This window comes from Phascolarctos cinereus, unplaced genomic scaffold, assembly GCF_003287225.1.
Source record: "Phascolarctos cinereus isolate Bilbo 61053 unplaced genomic scaffold, phaCin_HiC Scaffold_9;HRSCAF=440, whole genome shotgun sequence".
NCBI classification, from domain to species: Eukaryota; Metazoa; Chordata; class Mammalia; order Diprotodontia; family Phascolarctidae; genus Phascolarctos; species Phascolarctos cinereus.
Window position 1 is genome coordinate 76676154 of NW_027556402.1, and position 24505 is coordinate 76700658.

The 24505-nt window shown below is 39.3% G+C and overlaps 1 protein-coding gene across 1 annotated transcript in view; it reads left to right on the forward strand.

Moving 5' to 3' along the window:
- Positions 1–4971: 4971 nt before the first annotated feature.
- Positions 4972–24505, forward strand: part of GPM6A (glycoprotein M6A) — a 491855-nt gene continuing 472321 nt past the window's right edge. The window contains exon 1 of the mRNA XM_020997866.2: positions 4972–5155. Within this exon, the coding sequence (XP_020853525.1) occupies positions 5152–5155 (4 nt within the window). The 5' untranslated portion in view covers positions 4972–5151. The remainder of the gene's footprint in view (positions 5156–24505) is intronic.

The following is a 24505-nucleotide window of genomic DNA, read 5'->3' on the forward strand; positions in this document are numbered from 1 at the left end:
AATTTTGGAGAACAGACAAGGAGGTCAAAAGTTCTTATCATTTGGTCTCTAGATAGTTTATTGATCATCTTTGTCAAAATTTTGATGAGCTGACTGTCTTGCTAATATCACGATATAAATTTCTCACCCTACTCTCCTTCTGACTCTCTTGACTTCACTATCAATCCATAGCTGCCTTCTTATCCTGGAAGTTTCCTCAGTCCCCTGTTGCCTTCTCACTCTGCAGCATCCTTCTGCCTCTGTGACCCCATACATTATAGGGCCCAGGGCATCTACCCTTCATTCTCCTCCCATCAGCTCTGCTTCTGACTCTTCAGACATCCTTCTCAAGGGCGCCCCCTCCCTCCTCTTTTTTCAGCTCCTGTTGTCTTCATCCATTGGAGTGTAATCTCTTTGAGGGCTGTGACTTTTTCTTTTTGCTTGCATTTGTATCACTAGCACTTAGCACAGAGCTTAGCATATAGTAAACATTTGATAAATGCTTGTTGACCAACTGAATGACACCTTAATCTCTCATACTGTGATAGGTTTCTGAAAGGTTCATTGAAATGTTCAGCATTCATAGTTTCCATGAAAAATGAGGTTATAATAGAATACTGAATTATTTTTATCAGAAAGTTATTTTCTTTTAAGTATACATTTTTAAATGGTTTGTTGCCACCTTGTGCTATTTTACATAAAGCTTGGAGTCATTTCATCTCTCTTCCCCTCAGTAGTATATTCCTTTTTAAATCTGTGTGACAGATTTTTTTAAAGCAAACTTTCCTTAAGTATACTTTTCCATTATGTAATGAATGCTTCTTTAAATATGATTTCTATACTGTTACTATTATATGTTATAGACTCATATAGCACTTTAAGGGTTTGCAGAGTACTTAAATATGCATTACCTCATTTAATAATTATAACAGTTAGCATTTATATAGCCCTTTTAAGGTTTTGCAGTCTTTACAGTTGGCAAAGGACTTTACATATTCTGTAAAAATGAAGCCCAAAGAGGTTGTGACTTGCCAAAGGGACCTGAAGATAGCAGGTGAAGAGTGAAGCTGAGATTAAAACCTGGGTCTTCTGGTTGTAAATCCTATCCTCTTTTTCACTATATCTTACTACCTCATACATTTTATATATATATATATATATATATATATATATATATATATATATATATATATATATATATATATATGTGGTCATATATATATAATGGTCATGGCCCTGTCACTAATTAGACCTAGACTAATTAGATTATTAGACCTTGGTCTACAACAAGCATGTGAAGAATGGGCAAATGAGAACAATTTATTCCAATGGTCATGAAAGCAGCTGAAATAGGCACTGTGGAGCACTTAGAGCTTGGTCAGGCATTGAAGACACCAAGATAATCCAGTGATCCCTGACCATTGCCAGGTGTCCTGACTTTTCTGTTGCCACTGGACTTCGATGTCTCTGGAAGAGAGAATGAGGCTGACAACTTTCTGTAACTCTGCTTTGCTTAAATCCAATTCATGCATGAATCAAGACATTCCCCCCCTCCCTGTGATGTCATTGGTCCTCTTTAAAAATGAAAGATGAACAAAAACAACAACATAGGTTAACTCATTTGATCCTTACAACAACCCCATGGGATAGGGATTGTAGGTGTTTTTATAACAAATGTACAGATGAAAAAATTGAGAGTCAGGAAGATTAGATGATTTGCCCGTGGTCATATGGGTAGTAAACACAAGCAGCAAAATTAAAACCCAGGTCCCTCCTGACACCAAAACAGATCACAGTTTTAGAGATGGAAGGGACCTCAGAGGCCATCACTCAGAGGTTATGCCTACTTCCTCATTTTATAGATGAGGAGAAAGTGAGGCCGATGGGAAGTTAAGTGATTTGGTGAAGCAATATGCACAAACAAGAGATCACAGTAGCCTAGTGTTTGATAAACCTAGCTATTGAGGCAAGAATTCACTATTCAATAAAATTGTTGGGAAAAGTGGACAGTAGTCTGGCAGAAACTAGGTGTAGACCAACATCTTACACCACTGGGTATACTAAGCTCCAAATAGGTACATGATTTAGACATATAGGTGAAATCATAAGTAAATTAGAGGAGCATGAGGAAAAATACCTATCAGATCTATGGATAGAGATGAGTTCATGACCAAACAAGACAGAGAGAAGTTTGCAGGAGATAAAATGGACATTTCTGATTACATGAAATTAAAAAGGTTTTACACAAACAAAGCCAATGCAGCTAAAATTAGAAGAGAACTAGGAAATTGGGAAAAACATCTTTGCAGAGAGTTTCTCTGATAAAGGTCTAATTTCTAAGATATATAGGAAAGTGATTTAATTTATTAGAATAAGAACCATTCCCAAACTAATAGTCTAAGAATATGGATAGGCAGTTATTTTAGAAGATGTATAAAATCCATATAAAGCCATGTAAAAATGCTCTAAATCAGCAATAATTAGAGAAGGGAAAATTAAAACAATTCTGAGGAATCACTTCACACATTATACATTCATATAGCACTTTAAGGTTTGAAGAATACTTCAATCTACATTGCCTCATCTAATTACAGTTAGCATTTATATAGCCCTTTATGATTTTGTAACCTTTAATGAAGGACAAAAAATAAAGATGAGAAATCCTGGAGTGGCTGTGGAAAAACAGGTACATTAATATGCTGGTGATGAAACTGTGTACTAGTCTAGACATTCTGAAAAGCAATTTGGAACTATGCCCCCAAATTTATTGAACTGTGCATTCTCTTTGGTCCAGTGATACTATTACAGTTCTATGCCCTAAAGATATCAAAGAAATAGGAAAAGGATGTACATGTACATCCTTTTTAGCAGCTCTTTTTTTTGTGGTGGCAAAGAATTGGAAACTGAGAAGATGTGTTTCAATTAGGGAATGGCTGAACAAGTTGTGATATATGAATGTGATGGAATAATACTACACTGTAAGAAATGATGAAGGGGATGGTTTCAGAGGAACCTGGGAAGACTTGTATGAACTGATGCATAATGAAGTGAGTAGAAACAGAAGAACAATTTATACAATAACAATACTGTAAGGACAGGTAACTTTGAAAGACTTACGAACTCTAATCAGTGTAATGACCAACAATTCCAGAAGACTTATGATGAAATGTCCTACCTACTTCCAGATACAGAAGACTCAGATAGAATCAGATTGAGGCTTGTTTTTTTTTTTTTTGGACATGACTAATGCAACAATTCATTTTGCCTGACTATATGTGGTTTTTTAACAGATTTCATTTCATCTTGCTTTCTCAATAAGGTAGGTGGGAAGGAGATAATTTGGAGTTGAAAACAAAATAAATTTTTTAAGTGACATGGTCACTTCCTCATATGCATTAAAGTAGGATTCGAACCTAAATCCTCTGACTCCAGAGTGTTTGTTCTTTTCATTGTCATGCTGTTCAGCAAGCACCATGTTCCTTTAAATATGTACATATGATGGAACTTTGTATATTTTCATGTGCACTTCTACTTCTCTTTCTATTACAAGAAATGCTCTTCTTGTGCAGTGCCCATGTCTAATACTGTATTCGCCAATTACTCATTGGCGTAGCCCTTGAATACAATGAAAGCATAATGAACTCTGGTGGACTTAGAAAAATAACTTCCAGTGTCAGTTAGCAGCAGAACTAGGGCATCAGTCCTCAAGATGATATAATATTAGAGCTATAACAGACCTTAGAAATTATCCAATCCAGCCTTCTCCCTTCATGAAAGAAGACACACAAACACACAGGTTAGGTAACATGTACTACATTCCATGAATGACATATAGGAGAGCCAGAGCTGGAAAGTAGATGTCTTCATTCCTAATGTCCACTGGGCACTTTCTTCTTCTACGCCACAAGTCCTGGACTTGTCTTTTTTCCTTCAATTATTTTTAATGCCTTTCAAAATTTTAGCTTCGTAACCATGCATAGGTAGTGCAATGTAGTCAACATGCAAGTCAGCATGGGTGACGATTGGCAATTTTCATCCTAAATAATAATATGCCAGTTGAGGGGAGTATTCCTATGAATTACAGCCTTCCCTATGACTTAACAAGAAAACCAGATGTAACTTTCTCAGAGATTAGGGAATCTGAGAAACAGGACTGTCCACCAGAAAGAAGCCAGCCCCACGTGTTTTCCCTTGCTTCAAGTCCATATCTTTGGACAGAGCTCCAAAAGTTGGGTTACTCTATCAATCACAAGTTCAGAGCACTCCAGGACAAGCCATCACCAGGACGTTTTTACTAATTGTTATTTATAATGAATAAAAATAGTTATAGGGCACATTAAATGTGGAATGACTGCTCCAGAGGCAGTTCATTTTCACCCATCTACCCAAAGGCTGGATGACCACTTAACCTGTATGGGGTTACAGATCTAGAACTGGAAGGGTTCTCAGAGGCAATGGAGTCCAGTCCCCTCATTTTACCGATGAGGAAATTGAGGCCCAATGATTTGTCCAGGGTCATCTGGGTAGCAGAGATTGGAAATCAGGTTCTCTGACTCGAGAGTCAACTCTGTATGTCATAGTGGGGATTCTTTTGTCGTTATGGTTTGAACCCGGGAAGGGCTTCAAACTGAAGCATCAATGTTCCCAAATGCGTACAATTTCCCAAATGTCACAGTTCTGAAACGACAGCACTCAGACCAGTTGATCCTTTTATCTTCTCCTGATATCTCATCCACAGCTGTGTGGAAACTTTGTTATACTTGGTCACAGTGATTTAGTGGTGAATGAGAGAAGGAATGTGTGTGAGAATAAGCAGATGAGTGCAGCGGGTCTGGACCTTAGAAGGACTGACATAGGGGAGAAGTTGGGGGTGGGGTCTGGGGGGACTGCACAGGGGAGGAGAGAGGAATTACGGGGCGGGGGTTCCTCTAGTGAGGCAAGGCAGGTGAAAAAGGAGGAGGGGTTTTGTGTGCCCGCCTTGAGTTGACTGACGCCAGAGGGAAATCTCCACTGGGAGGGGAGAGGGGTGTGAGGGTCAGTAGCAAACCCGAGAGCTTGTGTTCCTGGGGAGGAGAGAGCAGCTGGCCGCTCCAAAAACTTCAGTCTGCCACCGCAGCCTGACAATCACATGCTTCAGAGCCCAAGGAAGGAAAGGCAGAAAGACTTCGAGCGATGGGTGAGTGGGGGCCTCCGGGGCTCATTGTCCCCGGAGCACAGCGTCGTTAGTGCAATCGCTAGCGTTGGGAATTGGGGGAACCTGGGGCCGGGGGAGAGAAAGCAGAGCCTCCTTCTTGGCCGAGTCCAGCTTGGCCGCCGCCCACTCGTTGCTTCCCTCTGGGTCCTACCCTGCGACGGGGAAGCATGGGTACAGGGTGGAGAGGCAGGGTTAGGGTGGTCCGGAGGCGCCAACGCCCCTCCTTCCTAAAGACTGTCGGCCTCGTTCACAGGAGGCCAGAGCAGCCAGATAATAAAGGGGTCCCCGTTGGATGGAGCAATGCACAGAGGGCTCAGGGGTGCGTGGAGGGGTGGGTGGGAGGATACACCTGGAGGATCGGCTCGTTGATGGTGACTAGGTAACGGCCAGCACGCGAGATCCAGAAGATCCCCCGGATCAGAAAGAGAACTGGGATCCAGTTCCCCCTTTCACCTGGCCAGAAAGGACTTTTATAGCCCAACTAATGTAGAGGAGAATGCTGATGGAAACTCCATCAAACTTACAGTTTATGGGAAGTCAACTTGTATGTTTGAAGCTGTTGTGCGGGGTGGGGCGGAGGGCATTTCTGGCCCCAGTCTAACAGGAGCGTCTTGGATCCGAAGGTTTACGGTAGGAGCTAGAGGGTCAATTTTCCCAAACTTTGGAAATTTCAAATGTTGGGAGGAGCTGTGCCCCATGTCTTGCTTTGGGCACTGCTGGGGATGTAGCCCTCTCACCGTTTGAGCGCTAGATTTATTGCCTGAACCGACAGGTGCAAAAGAAAAGGACAAAATAGCTATTTGAACCTGAGAGGAAGGAGGTGGTGTCCAGGAGAAAGTGGGGGGGGGCGGGGCGGGAAAAGGAGGGAACAGCATAGGAAAAAGTATTTGGCTTAATCCGTCCAGAATTTCCGGAGTTTACAACAGCCAGGTTTCATGTCCAAGAGCTGAGACTTGAATACAGGTCTTCTGGCTCCTTGTCCAACACCATTATCACTACACCATATCTAAGAAACAAACAGTCCTTTAAACACAACAGACTTGTTGGAGGCTTTTCCTCTGCTGCAGTGGGACACACATCTTGTAAATTTTGGCAGGATTCACTCTTGTTAGTCATAGGAGTCCAAGGAAAAGGTCTCTGAGAAGCAAACCAAAAATATTTGTTAATTGAGTGCAGTGTATAGGAACTGTAATTGTGAATACTGCTAGAATTGGGTCTTTGTAGGTTCATCAGCATAAACACAACAGAATGTCCTCATTTAACTTGTACCACTAAAAGGACCGTGCAAATCCATCACAGGATTGAGGATCAGGGCACTATGCCGGAATTTTGTATTAATGGGGCCCCAGAAATAGTAATGGAACACATCAGGGCCATTGACTGACAGCTGTCATTCAGCACCAATCAGCAGTAGTTTTCTTTGGTTGTTATTCCAAGGTTAGCTAACCTGTTGATGATTACCAGTGAAAAAGACCTCAGGAATGTTGGAAGATCCTGGAAAGACTCTTCTCTTTATCTAACCCTTCTACTGACTTCACACAAGAAGGTCCCAAGTAGCAGTCTGAAGATGTCCAATGCTGCTCCTAAATTGTCTGGAATGGCTTTTTTTTTTCAAGTAACTGGAAGCAGGTGGTGGAGACTTCTAAATGTCCCTACTGGGGTAACAATCTCGAAATACCAATGGGTGAGGATAAATGTTATGAAGTTAGGTGGCATAGTGAGTCTGAATCTTGCCTTAGATTCTTACTAGCTGTGTGACCCTGAACAAGCCACTTAACCTCCCTCTCTCAGGCTCAGTTTCCTCATTTGTAAAAAGGAGATGATAATAGGACCAACCCCAATATATAAAACACTTTGAAAAGTTTAAAATGATACATAATATTGCACCATTATTGTTACTTTTTGTTCATCTTTATGCATTTAACAAACATTGTTTAGCTACTTCTGCAGTTGTTCAATTGTTTTCAGTTGTGTCCAACTCTTCCTTGACCCAATTTGGAGTTTTCGAAAATACTGAAGTGGTTTGCCATTTCCTTTTCCAGTTCATTTTACAGATGAGGCAACTGAGGCAAACAGGGTTAAGTGACTTGCCCAAGGTTACATAGTAAGTATTTGATGCTGGATTTGAACTCAGGAAAATGAATCTTCCTGACTCCAAGGCCAGCACTCTATCCACTGTGCCACTTAGCTGCTGTGCTTCTTATAGACCCTAGGACAAATGGCAGTTGGCCCTATTATACTGAGGTATTGGAAGAAGGGAAATAAAATTAACAACTGAGGCCAGCATGACTGATCCGTATACATTTCTGACCTTTACTGGATGTCTCAAGGTGTCTTCACTGTGTGTCCTGGTTTTTTGTTCTTTTGTCTGTGACACAGAATTTTCTTGTCCCAATTATAAAGCATTATCAGTGAAGTTAGGACCAATTGAAGGTCTCTCCACACCTACCCCCCAACCCCCAACCCTCAAAGGAGTGGGAGCATGCTAGCCAATAGATACTGTAAGAGTAAAGGGATAAAATGCAGGCATAGCCATGGAGCAGAGGCAGCAGTAATAGAATGGGTAGAGATACAGCAGGAATAATAATAAAAATAGCTACCGTTTATATAATGCTTAATAGTTTGCAGAGTATTTTACATATGTTAAGTTGTCTGGTCATCACAACAACTTTGTAAGTTAGATGCCAATATTAGTTCCATTTTACAGATGATTGAAGTAGGCTGAGATGTTAAGTGACTTGCTTAAAGCCACCCAGTAAGTTGTGAGGAATAAGATGGGGTGTGAATTTGAGTCAAGGCAATCCGATAAGACAGCTGAATGAATGGGCCTAGATTTATAACAGCTGGAATTAGAAGCCAGTAAATACGTTCCCCCCCCCTTTAAGTGCTATAATACCATAAAAACGCTTTCTCACTTGGCTTCTCTTTCTTTCAAAAGACCTTTAAAAAGCTTTAAAAGTCAGCAAAAAAAAAAAGAGATGGTGCTTTGTTACCTTTAGAAAGATTTCCAACAAGAGAAAGGACAGTGCTACAAGCAAACGGGGAAAAGCTGAGTTGATTGCATTAAGAGAGCCGTACAGGGAGCACAAAAACCTTTCATGGACAATCAATGTCAGTAAGCAGGAAGCCATCTTAAACTGGCGGTGTTACAAATGAAATTGATCTTTTAAAGGAAGTCAGCATTACTGGGGCCAACATGGCTGTCCAGTCCTGTTTGCCTTGTCTCTGAAGCACAAGTGGAGCAAATTCTTTGCCTCTGTTGCCTGGTGGAGAAATGAGGGTGTTAGAGTTAATTGAATATTGGGATTAAAAGAGTAATCATGCATATTATACAGGAGGCCCTTACAAAACTGTGAAATAGATGAAGGGCGTCTTAGGTGAAAGTTGGGGCATGGAGCCAAGGAAGAATATAAAAGCACGGCGTGGAAATCTTGAGACCAACGCCAGGAAGGCTAAACCCCAGAATGAGTTAAGGGCTGTGAAACTTGCCAAATTCAACAAAAAGGTTTTTTTTTAAGTTTTTTTTTTGAGAGGGTAAGTAGGGTGTGGCAAGAAGAAAACTAGGAGACAGGCCTGTTGATTGAGATGGATCAGGGTAATTTTAATGGAGAAATTGGGTCTCCTCAGCAGCTACTTTGCTGATCTGTCTCCATTAGCAAGGAGAGTAGGAGATGATAGTTCAGTAAAAATATCAAGGACTGATTTGAGTCAGAGGACCCGAGTTCAATTGCTGGCCCTGTCACTTAATAATTGTGTGACATCGAGCAAAGTCCAATCTTTACAAAGCTCTGTGGGCTTCAGTTCCTCTTGTGTAAAATAAGGGGTATGGTTAAATAATCCTCCCAATTCTAAATGTCACCCTATGATCTCCAGACTGGAAAAGGTAGTAAAAACACATGGTAAATAAAGAGAACACCTGATAACTCTAAATTATAGTCTAAGTCTTCTGAACTTCACCTCTTTCTAGGACACTACTGCTCCAGAGCTCCTTTATATAGCCCCGATATACTACTACCTTCTGATAGATCAATGGATCATCAGTTTAGAGTTGCAAGGGATCGAGTTCAACCCCCTCGACAGGTTTATTATTATAGGTTTAAATATCTACCAGTCAAAGCAAATGAAATATTTTGTGGTAATCTAATTCAAATTTTTGCTTCTTTTTTCCCCCCTCAAATGTTATTTACACTTGATTACTTTCCCCTACGAATTTTGCTTGTTTAATGGCAGAACAGGTGTAAATTAATCCATTGCATTCCTTAGCATAATAGTCAATTAAAAAAAAACACCCTAAACCTTTTTTTTTAAAGTAAGTTAACAATTTGCTGGCTTTAACTGATATGTTAGAGGCAGTTCTTATTTACATTTGACCCCCTTTTTCTGTTGTACAAAGCTCTATTTTAGCCAATTGGGGGAAGGGGAAGGGTTTGAAAAGGAAAACGAAGCTAAATGAAATGAGTTTAACTCTAAGCACAGAATTAGCTTGGCAGCAGCATCTTAGCTGATTTTTTTTTAGGGCACTGTAAAGCATGTTAATTCTCTTCTTTTGTTTCAAGCAATTTGATTTTGAGGTCAAGCTTAGTTTTAGATACTAAGGACATATGGAAATAAGGCTCAACATGGTGAAACTGCATTACTGAAATTTCAGAAGGACTGTCAAAGAAAAGGCAAGCTCCAAAGCATTTAACGACAAATTTGAGTATATTTTACTAACAGAAATAATGCCAAAGAGAATTAGAAAATCAGACAATTCTGAAGGTACCTCAACATAAATGCTTCTGAGCTCCTTTCTATGTATCCCACTGAAAAAAGCCATCTTCCCTCTACCTTTATTCTTTCTGTTTAGTCTCAGATAAGCCAATGCTTATATGTATTACCTGTCTTGTCCTTGAAAATGTCACTTTACTGGTTTTGCAAGATTTATTATGCTCCCAATAGCTTCTGCTTCCTTAAGGTTCTCTCATTTGGCCTTAAAACCAATGCATTACATCTGTAGGTTCCTTCCTCAAGCAGAGGCTGCCCAAGTATTTGTACAGATGTTGTTTCATGGGGAAATAGATGTTCTTTTACAGATGTCATTTGACTATATGGCCACTGAGGTCCATCTAACGTTGAGATTCTGTGATCTGAAAATTTGCATAAAATGGAAAGCTAACAAAAGTTATAGATTTTTGTAGTTGGACTTAAACATTATTCAGATTACAGTAAATAGAGACTTACTTTTCTGTATGATGGAGGATAGAGGAAGAGTGGTTCAATACTGGATATTTTTATGCTTTTCTAATAGAAGAATGTGAAACATTGATTTAAGGAACCTATCTAAATAGACAAACTAGGGAATATAACAAATTTTTTGCCCCTCTGATTTAGACATCTGTAGTCAAGTCAACAAGTATTTATTGAGCACCTGCTATGTGCTAGGTGCCATACAAAGTGCTAGGGATAGGAAGAAAAGCAAAAACTGTCACTTTTTTTCAAGAAAGTCAGTCTAATGGGGGAAGACAATATGCAAATAGCTATGAATAAATAGGATACAGACAGAATAAAAAATAATCTCAGAAAGAAGGCACTATAGCCTTTAAGAATCCAAAAACTTGGATTGATATGATTTTTTTAGTGCTACTGTCCGTATGTCAAAGAATATTCTCCTCTTACCTCCCTGTCACTGGGATCTGGACAGGAATTTGAAATGTTGAGATAACTGAGAGTCAACAATAATGACGAAAAAGTAACAGCTGATTTTTGTTGTCATTTTAAGGTTTGCAAAGTGCTTTGGTGCAGTATCTCATTTGAACCTCACAACAATCCTGTGAAGCAGTTACTGTTCTCTCCATTTTACAGAAGAGAAAACTGAGGAGGGGAGTAATTAAGTGACTTGCCCCAGATCAAACAGATTGCAAATGTCCACTCTAGCTCTAGACTCATGACTTTGCTAGTCTACTTCTCAGGCAGCATTTGAACCCAACCCTTCCTGATTCTAGAGTCCAGGACTCTATCCATTCTACGTAATGATTAATAATAATAATATTGATAGCTAACATTTATGTTCCCAATTACAGTGCACAGTAGGTCCTTGTCATAAAGGTCTTAAGTTAGTTTCTGGGCAAAGGTTCAGTATTTTGATATAACCTGGTTTCTGGACATTGAAAAATAAAAGGAGTTTGCCATCAAGTGATGTAACTGCCTTATCAACAAAGTAGAATGCATGGAGGAGATGGAATTTTATTGCCATGGTGATCATATTCTAGTTTAGTCAGTACAGGAAAGGACTGAAGGGAGCAGGGCCATAGGTGGGCCAAGAACTTGGAGGGGGAGGGGTGAGACCAAGGGAAAGTTGAGTGAATGCTGATTGTATAGGGTTGACTTAGTGCAGGGCCCAGGGGGAAGTAAAATCTCTAAGAGCATGGTCTTTCTGGTTTGTTTTTATATCTCTAGCATGTAGGAGGATGCCTTGCCCTTAATGCTTATTTAAGATAAGTTCATAGGGGACAGCTAGGTGGTGCAGTGGATAGAGCACTGGCTCTGGAGTCAGGAGGACTTGAGTTCAAATCCAGCCTTAGACACATAAAAACTTACTAGCTGTGTGACTCCGGGCAAGTCACTTAACCCCATTTGCCTTACTCAAAAAGACAAAACAAAAAAAACTTCCTAATATAAGCTCATGGAGAGGAGGGGGCTATTCCTTTTTTTTTTGTCTTTGTGCCCCTAACGCATAACACTTCCTTGAATATAGTGTGGATGGCTGATAAGTGCTTGTTGATTAATACATGTTTATTGGATTATATTATATGTTGGATACATAGGGAGGAGGAGTCTAGGAGAAAAGGGTAGATGGATGGCATAGAGAGAGGAGAGCACAGGTCTACCTCACCATTTTGCCAAGATCCAGGCATCCAACTTTTCCCTTCTCTAGATTTTTCCCCCCCAAAACAGCAGATACCTGTTCTCAGTCCTTCTAATTTGCAACCTCAGATATCTGGCAACTCCTCTTAGGATTCCTTCCTATTATCTCTACTTTATCTTTCCCTTTTCAGCTAGATAATGTTTACTTCTGTACTGGCTGACTCACTCCTCAGCATTAGTTTTTGTCTTCCTTCCTTCCTTCCTCCTGAACATTCTTCTGGGAGAGGGCAGGACTTCCCTTTCAGTTGCTGGCTGACTTCTGGCAGGCAGAGGGACTCCCTATAGAACTGACTCTGAAACAAGTAGGTAACTAAAATTTGAAGATGAAAGATGGAGCTGACCTGGTGAATCTATGTCTGAAAACACACACACACACACACACACACTTAATTGCATTAAATGGACACTTTAGTTTACCTGTGTAGATGTAATTAAGGCAGTGTTATAATAGACGGTGAAACTGACACATACTCATTTTGTGGCCCTGGGTAAGTCATTTAACCTTTCAATGTCTCAGACAACTGTTTGTGAGTTTCAGAAGCACTGCAGATTGGCATTGGTGAAGGGAGCTTCCTCATGAGGAGTTCTCTGTACCAGTGAAATTACAAGACTGGGCGAAAAGATCCAATAAAAAGGAAGCATGAACAAACAATGGGTAAATATTCTACCTCCTGGAACTGAGAGAATTTGAAATATTTATTGCTGTTGAATTCAAGTAGGGAAATTAAGCCCTCAATACACTTTACATTCAATTAACTTAATTTCAGGGTATTAGACAATCAGTACTGATACTTCAAGGTAATTAAGGTTCCACCTATTATGCGCATTATCACTAAGATAAGATATTACTAACTGTAGTGAAAAGATGGAAGAAAAAATTTGCACTAAGATGAATTTTTGTTAGATTAAAAGAATTTCTATTTTCATGATCCTCTCTTGCAAGTTTCCTGACTTTCCCCAGGTAGCTTTCCAAAGTTAGGTTGGTAGACTGCACAGTAGCTAGTTCATTTACAAGACTTAGTCCTGTTATTTCAACTTTGCTATTTGCTAATAGACAACATGACTACTGGTAAGCTGTCTACCATTTAGTCTGTTCGTGTCATTTCTGGGCTTGGGTAAAGACATTATTGCTATCTGGTAGAATATAGTCTAGTACGTTGGCTTATGTCCCTGGGTCTGGTGGTTTGGAGATGCTGGCTCTTGAAGAGGAAAAAAAAACTTAACAACGCATCAAATATTCAGAAGAGAAATATTGACAGAACATTGTTGGTACATATTATTTCTGGAGATAAGTATGCATAATTTCATTGTTATATTAGTATAATCCCTTTATTATTAGGATAAGGGTAAAGCTTTTAACTTAGTATTAAATTAAAATAAATAAGGGTAATGCCAATATTGGTGGAGCCTTGGAGTGATTCAACCATTTTGGATGATTTGAAATTATATAAGAAAATTGTTCATAACCATTGACCCAGCAATCCCACTGCCAGGCATGTGCTTCAAAAAGGTCAAGGACCAAAACAAACCTCCAATATGTACAAAAATACCCGTAGCATCATTTTTTTTTGTCATATTAGGTAGAGTACTGAGCTTGGACTCAAAGAATCTTGTGTTTAACTCCTGACTCAGCGTTTTTAGCATTGTGACTCTGTGAAAGTCACTTACTCTCTGTGCCTCAGTTTCTTCATCTGTAAAATGAGAGAGGTTGGACTCAGTGGCCTCTAAAGTCCCTTTAAAAGTAGAAGATTTCATCATTTGGTTGGTGAATGACTAGACAAGTTGTGGTATGTTGTGCATTATGAAATGATGGGATAGAGGCTGGATCTGTGATCTCATTAATGTATGAATGATAAGATTCTATCTATCAGTGCAGGTTGGCACGTTCTTTGCAATTTATGCTCTTGGAGGTTTGCTTAGGGCACTGAGAGATTATTTTGTGTAGGGTCATACAAGTAGTATGTGTCAGCGGTGACACTTGAACTCGAGTCTTGCTAGGCTTTAAGCAATTCTCTCTATATGTTAAACCATATTACTTCTCAAGATGAGCAAGAAAAGGATGAATAAGTGATGAATAAAAGTAATTCAGAGAAATGCAAGGAACTGATGCAGAATAAAATAAGCAGAACCAGGAGAATAATATTCACAGTGAGTACAATGTAAACGAAAAGATCACCAAAAGCAAGTTGAACTCTGAGCAAATGAAGAGCCCATAGTGGTTCAAGAGAATAGATAATGAAACGTACCTCCATCCTCTCAGTAAAAGGATGGAGGTTATCAGTGTAAAGTGCTGCATGTTATCAGATGACATCACTGGATCAGCTGTTTTTGCTTAGTTTTCTTTGCTAAAAGGAAGAATATGCTTCTGGAGAAGAGAATGACAAAAACAGTGATGTGAAAACAAAAGGAATCAGTACAATTTATTTAAAGAAAAAACCAAGTAAAAATAGTGGGCAGTGGCCACTAAAGATGTATCTTTCAATTAGTCAGGTAGTAAGCATTTATTAAGCACTTACTACTACTAGGCATGGTGCTTTAGTGCTACAAATACAAAAAGAGAAAAAAGCATAATCTTTGCCCTAGGGGAGTTCACACTGTAAGGGGAGGGGGAAACAACAAGCAAAACAGCTAAATACAAGATAAATTACATAAATTATAAATGCAGGAAATGATAAACCGAGGACAAGGGCTAAAATGAAGAAGGGTTGGGACAGGTTTCCTAAAGAAGGTGGGATTGCAGTTGGACCCTGAAGGGATCCATGGAAGCCAGGAGGTGTAGGTGGGGAGGGAGAGCATTCCAGACATGGGAGGCAGCCACAGAAAATGCCTACACAGGGTAGAAATGGAGTATCTTGTTCTTGGAACACCAAAGAGGCCCTTGGCACTGGATAGCAGAGTGCTTGGTAGGGGGTGAAATGGGAGGGCTAATAAGATGTAAGAGAAGAACATAAAAGTGAGGAGAGGGTGGAATTAAGGTATGAAGGGCTTTAAATGCCTAATGGAGGATTTAATATTTGATCCTGGAGTGTAACAGGGAACCACTGGAGTTTATTAAGTATGGGGTGTGTGTGTGTGTGTGTGTGTGTGTGTGTGGCATGATCAGAGCTGTGATTTATAAGCTTGTTTCTAGCCATGGTGAGGACTCCTCAAGGCCTTTATCCACTCACTGTGCCCCTTCACATGATCAGCAACTAACTTGTCTATGGGAAGACCAGTAGGTCTGTCACCAGGTCCAATCCAATCCAACAAACCTATAGGTATACTTACATAGTGAAACATACCTCCAAGGAAATTTTTACAAGGCCATTCATCTTCTGAAAAGAAATAAACTGTGTATTTGTTAATTACAAATGGAAAGACAAATTTAAACAGAGAGAAAACTCTATGTAAGGAGGAAAAAAAGAATCCACCCAAGTGTTTGTCAGACTAAGTGCACAGATCTTGGATAATTGGTTCCTTAGATCTAACTGAATTAGGGAGCATTCAAAGTAGTGCTCATTAGTCCTATCAATGAGTTTTATTCACTTACCCACAATTAACCTAATGGACGTCCCTTTAGATAATGTGACTAATGTGTCATGAGTTAAATAAACACAGAGGTATGGTGATTCTAAATTCAACTAAGAACTGAGTGTTTTGTTTTTAAACTATTTAAGAGAGGTACCTAAATGAATTTCAGCAGTACTTCATTGCCAAATTATTAAGTCAGTCTCGCTGAGAGATGTATATGCCTGGATCTATTATGAATGTAGAGTAGAATAGTAACAAAAGGATACTTGTTTTCTTCATTTTACTCTCAGTCCAACCCAGCAAATGTTTATTAAGCATCCACTATATTACTTATATCTTGTTCTGCCTTGTGGCAACACAGGATAATTATGAGACATAGTTCTTACCCTTAAGGAGTTTACAATGCTATTCAATTGATTTGAATTAAATTTGAAAACATTAAATGCCTACTATGTGCTGTGCCTTGTGCTAGAACCTGGGGGTATAAAGTAAAAAATGAAAGAGTCTTTGCCTTCAAGGAGCTTATAGTCTTCTAGGGGAAGGGTGGGGAAATGACATGTATACAGACAAGTAAACACAAAATGTATAAAAATTAAATACAAAATAATTATGGGGTAGCAGGAAGCTAGGTGGTGCATTGGGTAGAGTGCCTGGTCTGGAGTCAGGAAGAACTGAGTTCAAATCCAGCCTCAGATAGGTACTAGCTGTGTTACCCTGGGCAAGTCACTGATCCCTGTTTGACTCAGTTTCCTCACCTGTAAAATGAGTTGGAGAAGGAAATGCCAAACAATTCCAGTATCTCTGCTGAGAAAACTCTAAATGGGATCACAAAGAGTCAAAAAGACTGAAAAATGAACAACAACATTTATGGGACAGGCAGTTATTTGGGGTGGTAGGGCCAGGGGTCTCAGGGAGACTCATCTGAGTTCAAATCTTATCTTAGATACTTATTAGCTCTGTGACCCTGGGCAAGTCACTTTTGCTCCAGTTCTTCATCTGTAAAATGAGCTGGAGAAGGAAATGGCAAACCACTCCAGTATCTTTGCCAAGAAAACCCCAAATAGGGTCACAAATAGTTGGATGCCACTGAAAATAGTCTGGAGAGTTAAAAGAAAATCCAGGAAGGGAATGAAGTATTAAGTTGAATATAATTAAGTACTAAAAATACGTGTATATATAGACAAGACAGAAATTAAATGTTCTGAAGTGCCAAAGTATATGTATATAGATAGTAGTTGCTATGAGTGATTAGAATGGGAAAGTTGAATGTTATCAGGGAAAGTGTTTTGGAGGAAGTAAGTAGATAGAAAGTGAATCTTAAACTGCACTTAAAAGATTGATTGGATTTGGAAAGGGAGAAAGGATGGGGGATGATATGAAGAAAGGTGGGGATGAGCATGGTGTGTGTTGAGGTCAGTGTGAGGCTGGCCCAGATAGAGATCCATAAATAGGGGCAGATTTATGGAGGAATGGAGATAAGTGGAGCCAGACTGTAGAGTTTGGATGATATCAAACACAAATAGAATATTCTTGAGCAGGTAAGTGATGAGATAAAGGTATTTTAGCTGGATTAGTGTGGCAACTGTGCTAAGCAGGATGACTGATGTGGGAGATATTGGACACAGGTAGAGAAATTAGTATTTTATAGAAATAGTCCAGAAATAGGGCAATAATGGGGTGAACTGAATCCAGTGGCAGTGAAAATGGAGAGGAAAAGATAAATATGAAAAGATAAATATAAATACCTTTTCACTTTAGCTGCCTTTTCACTCTGAGACTTTTCTCTGCACCTGGGTCTTCTTATTCAGGAAAATCCCTGTGCTATTCCTGACCCCCTTTTCCCATTGGTGAGCTCTTCCTGGGGCCTCCATTTCGTAGAGGGGCCCAAAAGACAACCATCCTTCATTCCCCTCCTGGATTTGCTTTTAACTCTTCAGACTATGACATTGTCTCCCCCTCCTCCCATGGGTACCTTCCATGCCACCTCACACTCCATGCTCTTGTTTGTTGTTTTCCCCCCATTAGAATATAAGCTCCCTGGGGACAGGTACTATCTGTTTGCTTGTATTTGTATCTCCAGTGCACAGTCTAGTCCCTGGAACATAGTAAGCATTTAGTAAATGATTGTTGCCTTGTCTTGTTACCTTGATTGACAGAACTTAATGGAGTAATAGAGATAGAGGCTAAAAGGAGGGAAGAATTGAAGGTTTTAAGCTCATCTTTTTAGTATTAGTAGATCTATTTCAATTTGGCTGAATGAATGGATGAATCAATGAATGACAGAATGAAAAGAAAAACTTGTTAAGTGCTTTTTTTGTGCCAGGCACTGTGCTAAGATCTGGGAGTACAGATGTAAGAAAGTAGGGCAGTGACTGCCCTCAAGGATTTCATATTCTAATTGGTTCTAGGAGAGTGGGGAGAGAATGACGGTAGCCGGTGCATGATACTTGTGGCATGGTATGGAAACGCCCAGGAGGTGATGTGGTGGCCTGGTTTTGGAAAAGAAAAGGCAAAAGCTCCTCTATCAGAGCTCAGGGTCTCAGAATCAGAGTAGGAGTTTTGATGGGAGGGGGACAGTGAGGATGGCCTGATGTGTAGGTGATAACAAACATTTAAACTGTTAAGTGTACAAGGAACTATATAGTAGGTGCCAGGAATAAAAAGACAAAAATTGAACAGTACCCACTTGTTTCTTATTTATTTGCTTATTTATCGCCTGGTCCATTTTTTAATCTTCAAGGATTTACTTTCAGTGTTCAGTTATGTTATTAATTAGAACGATAATGAAAAGAAAATTCTTATTTTATGAAAGCTGTTTGATCAGCTAAGTAAAATATCTTAAATGTCAGAATCAGCATGGTGTGGTGTCCCATGTGCTCACAACCTGTTAACTATTCATCTCTGGAAAGCCCTGGAGTTATTGCAAGGGGTCTTCAAGATCCACAGAAGATCAGGCTATATGAGAACTGGTTGAAGGAACCATTATTCTACAGATCAGAAGATTTAGTGAAAACATGATAGCTATCTTAGGGCTAGCGTGTGAAAGACAGATAAGAAGTGTTCTCCTTAGCCTTGGGGGAGGGGAATGGGGGGATGATTCAAAATTAGGAGTATTGGGTGGGTGGAAGTTGAAAAGAAAATTGTGGCTTGATGTAAAGAATAACTGTCTAATAACGAAGTATCTATGGAAAATGATGGTTTGGTGTGTTCCCAGATCAATTCAGATGGCATGTGGAAAATGTTGGGGACCTATTTCTCAGAAGCAGACACATATATCTTTCACATAAGTAACACCATTTTAGGTAGTCTGGGCATTTGCCAAACCCCCAGTTTATCTGCAAAAGTGGAATGGGCTAGATGATCCTTCTTGGGTATGTTATAGAGGAAATTCAGATCTGTGTGGCTCCATAAGCAAATCTATAGATAGGTCAAAATACCTTGTATAGGCTAAACAAATATTTTGCACATGTATGTATTAACATTTTTTCCAATGTGTGTAGCTGCTGTTCTGAACACAATACAGATTCATTCAAAAGTGTCACTGTCAGTCAGTCAATAAATTCATTAAGTGTCAGGCAGCATATGTGTAGCTAGATGATGTGGTGGGCCTGGAGTTAGGAAGCTCTGAGTTCAAATGGAGCCTCAGACACTTACAAGCTGTGTGACCTTAGGCAAGTCATTTAACCCTTGTTAGCCTCTGTTTCTCTTCTGTAAAATGGGGATACACTGGAGAAGAAAATGGCAAACTACTCCAGTATTTTTGCCAAGAAAACCCCATGGACAGTAGTCCAACAACATTTGCCAGGCACTAGCGGTACATATATGAAAAAAGATAGTCCTTGCTTTCAAGAAGCTTACAGGCTAATAGGGGAGGAGCTGAAAAGGCTGAGGGGGAAAGAGCTAAGAAGAGCTGGGGGAGGAGCATGGCAGAGAAGTGTGGCCAGGTAAGAAATTAGGAGACGTTTTGAGCTGAGCTCCCTCCCTTACTGGAGGTTTTAGAGTTTATGGCCCTGCTCTCTAATCAGAGGGACCAAGAGGTGGCCGTGAAGTAGAGTTCCAAGGCTGATGGGATTTCATAAGATCGTGAGGTTTTCTCCGTAATGAGCTTCCTGAGTCATGGTGGGAAAATCAGAGAAGCCCCAAAGTAGTGCAGCAAGGTGAGAAATGAATTATTAAATTCAAAGTCGTTTTTTTTTTTGGTCATAATTTATCAAATTGTCATATTTATTGAATCAACAGATACTTGTAGTGCAACTGCTATTGTGCTGGGGCCACAGCATTTTTTTGTCATTGTTATGGGGCAGCTAGATGGGGCAGCTAGATGGCGCAGTGGATAGAGCACCAGCCCTGGATTCAGGAGGACATGAGTTCAAACTCGGCCTCAGACACATAACACTTTCTAGCTGTGTGACCCTGGGCAAGTCACTTAACCCCTTTGCCTAGCTAAAAAGCAAACAAGCAAACAAACAAGCAAGCAAACAAACAAAAAAGTAGTTACAAACTATTGGGGGTCCCCAATATATGGAAAAAAATTACTAGATGGGAAATTAAGAGCTATTGGTTTGGGTTTTGTCTTGGCTACTTACTACCTGTGTTGTGAGCTTGAGCAAATCACTTAGTGGCTCATTTTCCTCAGGTTAAATAACAGGACTAGACTGTAAGATATTTAAGGTCCCTTTCAGCTTTGTGATTTCTATTTTTTACAAATTAACCTGCATTTGGAAGAGCTATACAATGCACAATGGTGTTCCCCTTGCCTCCATTCCTATCTGGGCATATTAAAACTACCAAAAAAAATACCATTGAAAATATATAGGAAAGATCATGGAAAAAATTAATCAATTAAAAATTCTGAATAGACCAAAGGAATAATTGCTGTCGACTTTCAAACTCTGTTTTATATAATGGCTTCTGAGGTCAGAAACCATATGTTGAAAATTAATGCTGTTGGTGTCTAAGTATATAGTTTCCTATGCTTTGAGTGATTGGGTCCATTTCATTTCTATGCAATTGCTAATAAAGTGGTCTGATATATTTCGCAATAAGTGTTCTACCAACTAATTTGAAAATAAATCTTTCAGACTCTTAGCTATGCTTTATTTAAGTACGAACTAGGAAAACACATTGAAGAAAGATAATTAAGAGCCTAGGGTATATTAATTATTAAGTACCACAAATGTTTTGGCAGCATCATTAAGCAATCCATGCTGATGTCTGTTGCTTTTTAAAAACTACTTCAATAAAGTGTAACATCATCAGAATTTTATTTTTCCACTGTATGCTGGTTTGTTGTTGTTCAGCCATTTCAGTCATATCTAACTCTTCATGGCTCCATTTGGAATTTTCTTGGAAAAGATGCTGGAGTGGTTTGCCATTTCCTTCTTTAACACATTTTATAAGAGGGGAAACTAAGGCAAACAGAGTTAAGTGATTTGTCCAAGGTCACATAGCTAGTAAGTGTCTTAGAGCAGATTTGAACTCAGGAAGATATCATCACCGTGATTTGCAGGTTGACCAACCAACATTTCCTGATTTGAGGTGGGGAATCCTATCTACTGTGCCATCTAACTACCCCCTTTCATTCTATACCATCCTCAAATTTGTCAGGGAAAGAGATATCTCAAATTACCATTTCCCTTCTATCTAGTCTCTCTTGTATAAAAATTGTAACATATAATTATGCTTTATATGTCACCAGGGATAGGTATTTAAATTTCAAAATTTTAATTGAATTATAAATCTGTTTATTAGGTAACTCCAGGCTCATAGGTTGCTTACTGACTTTCCAAAGGAAGGCAATCCTTTGGATAGAAAGTAGTATTAGAATGTTTCGTATTAGAATAAATTGAACCTATACAAAAAAAAGTAAAGGTTCAAAAATACTACTGAATTAAAAAACAAAGTAGATATGTTCTTTTTTAATTAACATTTTTTCAATCAATAAGAATGTGACTTCCCTTTGTCCATCACCCTCCTTCCCTCTCTCTCTCTCTCTCTCTCTCTGTGCCCACTATTAAGAAAGCAAGAAAAATAAAACACTGTCACAAACATGTATAGTCAAGCGAAAGAAATTCCTGCATTGGCATTCTGAGTCCACCATCTTTTTATTCCTAGGTACATAGCACATTTTATCATGAATTCTCTAGAATTGTGGTTGGTCAGAGTTCCTAAGGATCCTAAGTCTTCCAAAGTTGTTTGTCTTTATAATGTTGTCATTCTGTAAATTGTTCTAATTCTGCTCACTTTACTTTACATCAGTTCATATAAGTCTTCCCATGGTTCTCTGAAAATCATCCCTTTCATCATTTCTCATAGTATAATAGTATTCCATCGCATTCATGTACACTGACTTGTTCAACAATTCCCTATTTGATGGGCAAACTCTTTGTCTCCAATCCTTCGCCACCACACACACACACACACACACACACACACACACACACACACACACACACATATATACACAAAATAGCTGCTATAAATATTGGTGTCCATATGGATCCTTTCCTTCTTTTTAAAATCTCTTTGGTATGTAGATATAGCAGTGGTATTGCTGGGCCAAAGTGCAGGCCTGGTTTAATAGATTTTAGGGCATAGTTCCAAATTGCTTTCCAGATTTGCTGGGTAGATACGCTGTCCTGAGAGGATATGGACAAGAATCACACAGGATAAAAAGGCACAGTAGTGGGATTATGAACAGCATGGTTCATTTGAAAGAACATTAGAAGAACTGAAAAATTGATTTCACAACTTAACTACCTGTATGGTTGTGGATGAGCAAATGATGACAACAACAACATCTGTACGGTAATTTAAGTTTTACAAAGTGCTTCACATTTATCATGTAATTTGATTCAGTAACCCTGTGAGGCAGGTGCTTTTGCATCCTCATATACAGGTGATGAAATAGAGGCTAAAAGAGAGGTTATACAGGGTCATACAGCTAGTAAATGTCTGAGGTTAGATTTTAACTGAGGTTCTCCTGACTCCCAAGTCCCACACTCTATTCACTATGCCATCCATCCTTTTCTTTGAGCCTAACTTTTCTTGCTTGAAAATGGACTAGAAGACCGCTACCAGCCCTGAATCTGTGAAAACTCTACGTGTCAACATATTTAAGAGAAATTTGATGATTTCACTGTAAAATGAAAATAATAATCTTTAATAAGTTTCCAAATAAAAATATTAGACACTTTGGTGAGTTTATAGCATTTCAGTAAACTCTAGAGCAGGGGTGGGGAGCCTGTGGCCTTGAGGCCACCTGTGTCTATCTGGGCCACGGGTTCCCCACCCCTGCTCTAGACTCAACAAGCTCTGTGATAGGACCAATATCTACCTGAGTTTCTTGCCTCCAAGCCCCAACACCTGGGTTTGGTTAGATTTTCCTAAAAGGCAACAAAGCAGGGATGTGATTGGCCTAAGAGCGGGGTAGTGCCCAAGCTATGCCTCCCTTAGGTCTGGTAGCTTCCTGGCAGCTTAGTCAAACAGGGGCATAAAAAAGTCTTGCCTACATGGGTAGGATAGGTGATGGTAGACCACACGAATCACTACACCCTGTCCTACTCAGTCTATAGGAGCAAAGTGCTAATTTATTCTTGTTGCACATGCTTGGTATGTTAGGGCTAAGTAAACCTGCTCTTGTTAACTGTTCAATGACCTATGAGTGTCTCATTTTGTCCCAACCTGAGCCAACAGGGATGCTGGACTGAATCAGGCATCCCTTTAACAAGCCTAAATGTTTTAGTGCTTGATTAAGTTTTTTGGCTGGTTAAAACAATATTAGCATTTTATAGCCAAAGTCTTGTTGGATGTAGGAAAGTGAAGAGCAAAGGTCTTCTGTTTTGCCTTTTTGACAACTTGAATTCATCTTTCCACTTTTGATCGGGTGTCCACTACTCTGGAAGTCTCTTTCTGTGCTTCTGGATAGTGAAGGGTTTTGTTTGGTGTTGTTTCCTTTTTTTGGAAATCTTTCCAAAATGTACCATCTCCTATTGCTCCTTCTCCAGCTGGAAACCTTCCTTATGATGAAAAAGAAAACAAGTAAGCAGCATCTTTGACATTTTATAATATCTTTTCATTTGCATTGTAGTCACTGTGCATATTGTTCTCAAAGTTTGGCTTGTTTCTGTCCACATCAGTTTCCGTTTCTTTTCTTATTTTTCTCTTCCATTACTCCCATCTCCCATTCCTGGTTTTCTTATGCAAAGGAAGAACTGATAGATATTGCTAGCCAATCAGAGTACACCTTTCTTTCCCCATGGTAAACTGACCAATCACAGAACAGTAGGCAGTCTTTTTTTTTTTTTAACTCTTCTCAGCTATGTTTATTGTTATTTGCTACCCAAGTTGTGCCTTCTTCCTTCCAGAGACTTTTATGTTGGGGTTCTTACCAGATTTGAAGTTAATTTCCAAAACTTGCCTATTCTAGATAGTTGTCAATACTTTAGGAACTTGTTTTGCTCTTCTGCTTTTGTTTAGTACAATGCCTGGCACATGGCGAGTACTTGATAAATGCTTGTTGACATGTTTTAACTTACTCTCAACCAGGGAAAGTGAGCTGAAAGAGAGAAGAGGACCATTAGTGTAGACTGGAAGGGGTGTTACCTTTAGCAAGATAAGAACTTTCAATGTGCAACTAGGGGAGAAGATGCTTGACATTACCAGTGACATAATGGGAAGTAAAAAAAGTCTATATTTTCCTTCAATAATTAGTGCATTTGCAAAGAAAAAAATAATAGAAAAAGCATTTGTTGAGTTAAAAACATTAAAATCGTATCTCACTATTTTATTTCCATGTATTTTCTTTTTTCCCATTTCCATTATGGCTGCAATCCATGATAGCTCAATATGGCCCCAGCCTCTTTGGAACTTGATGTGGACTGCACTTAAACCAGAGTGTTTAAGTGCCTGCCAAATTTT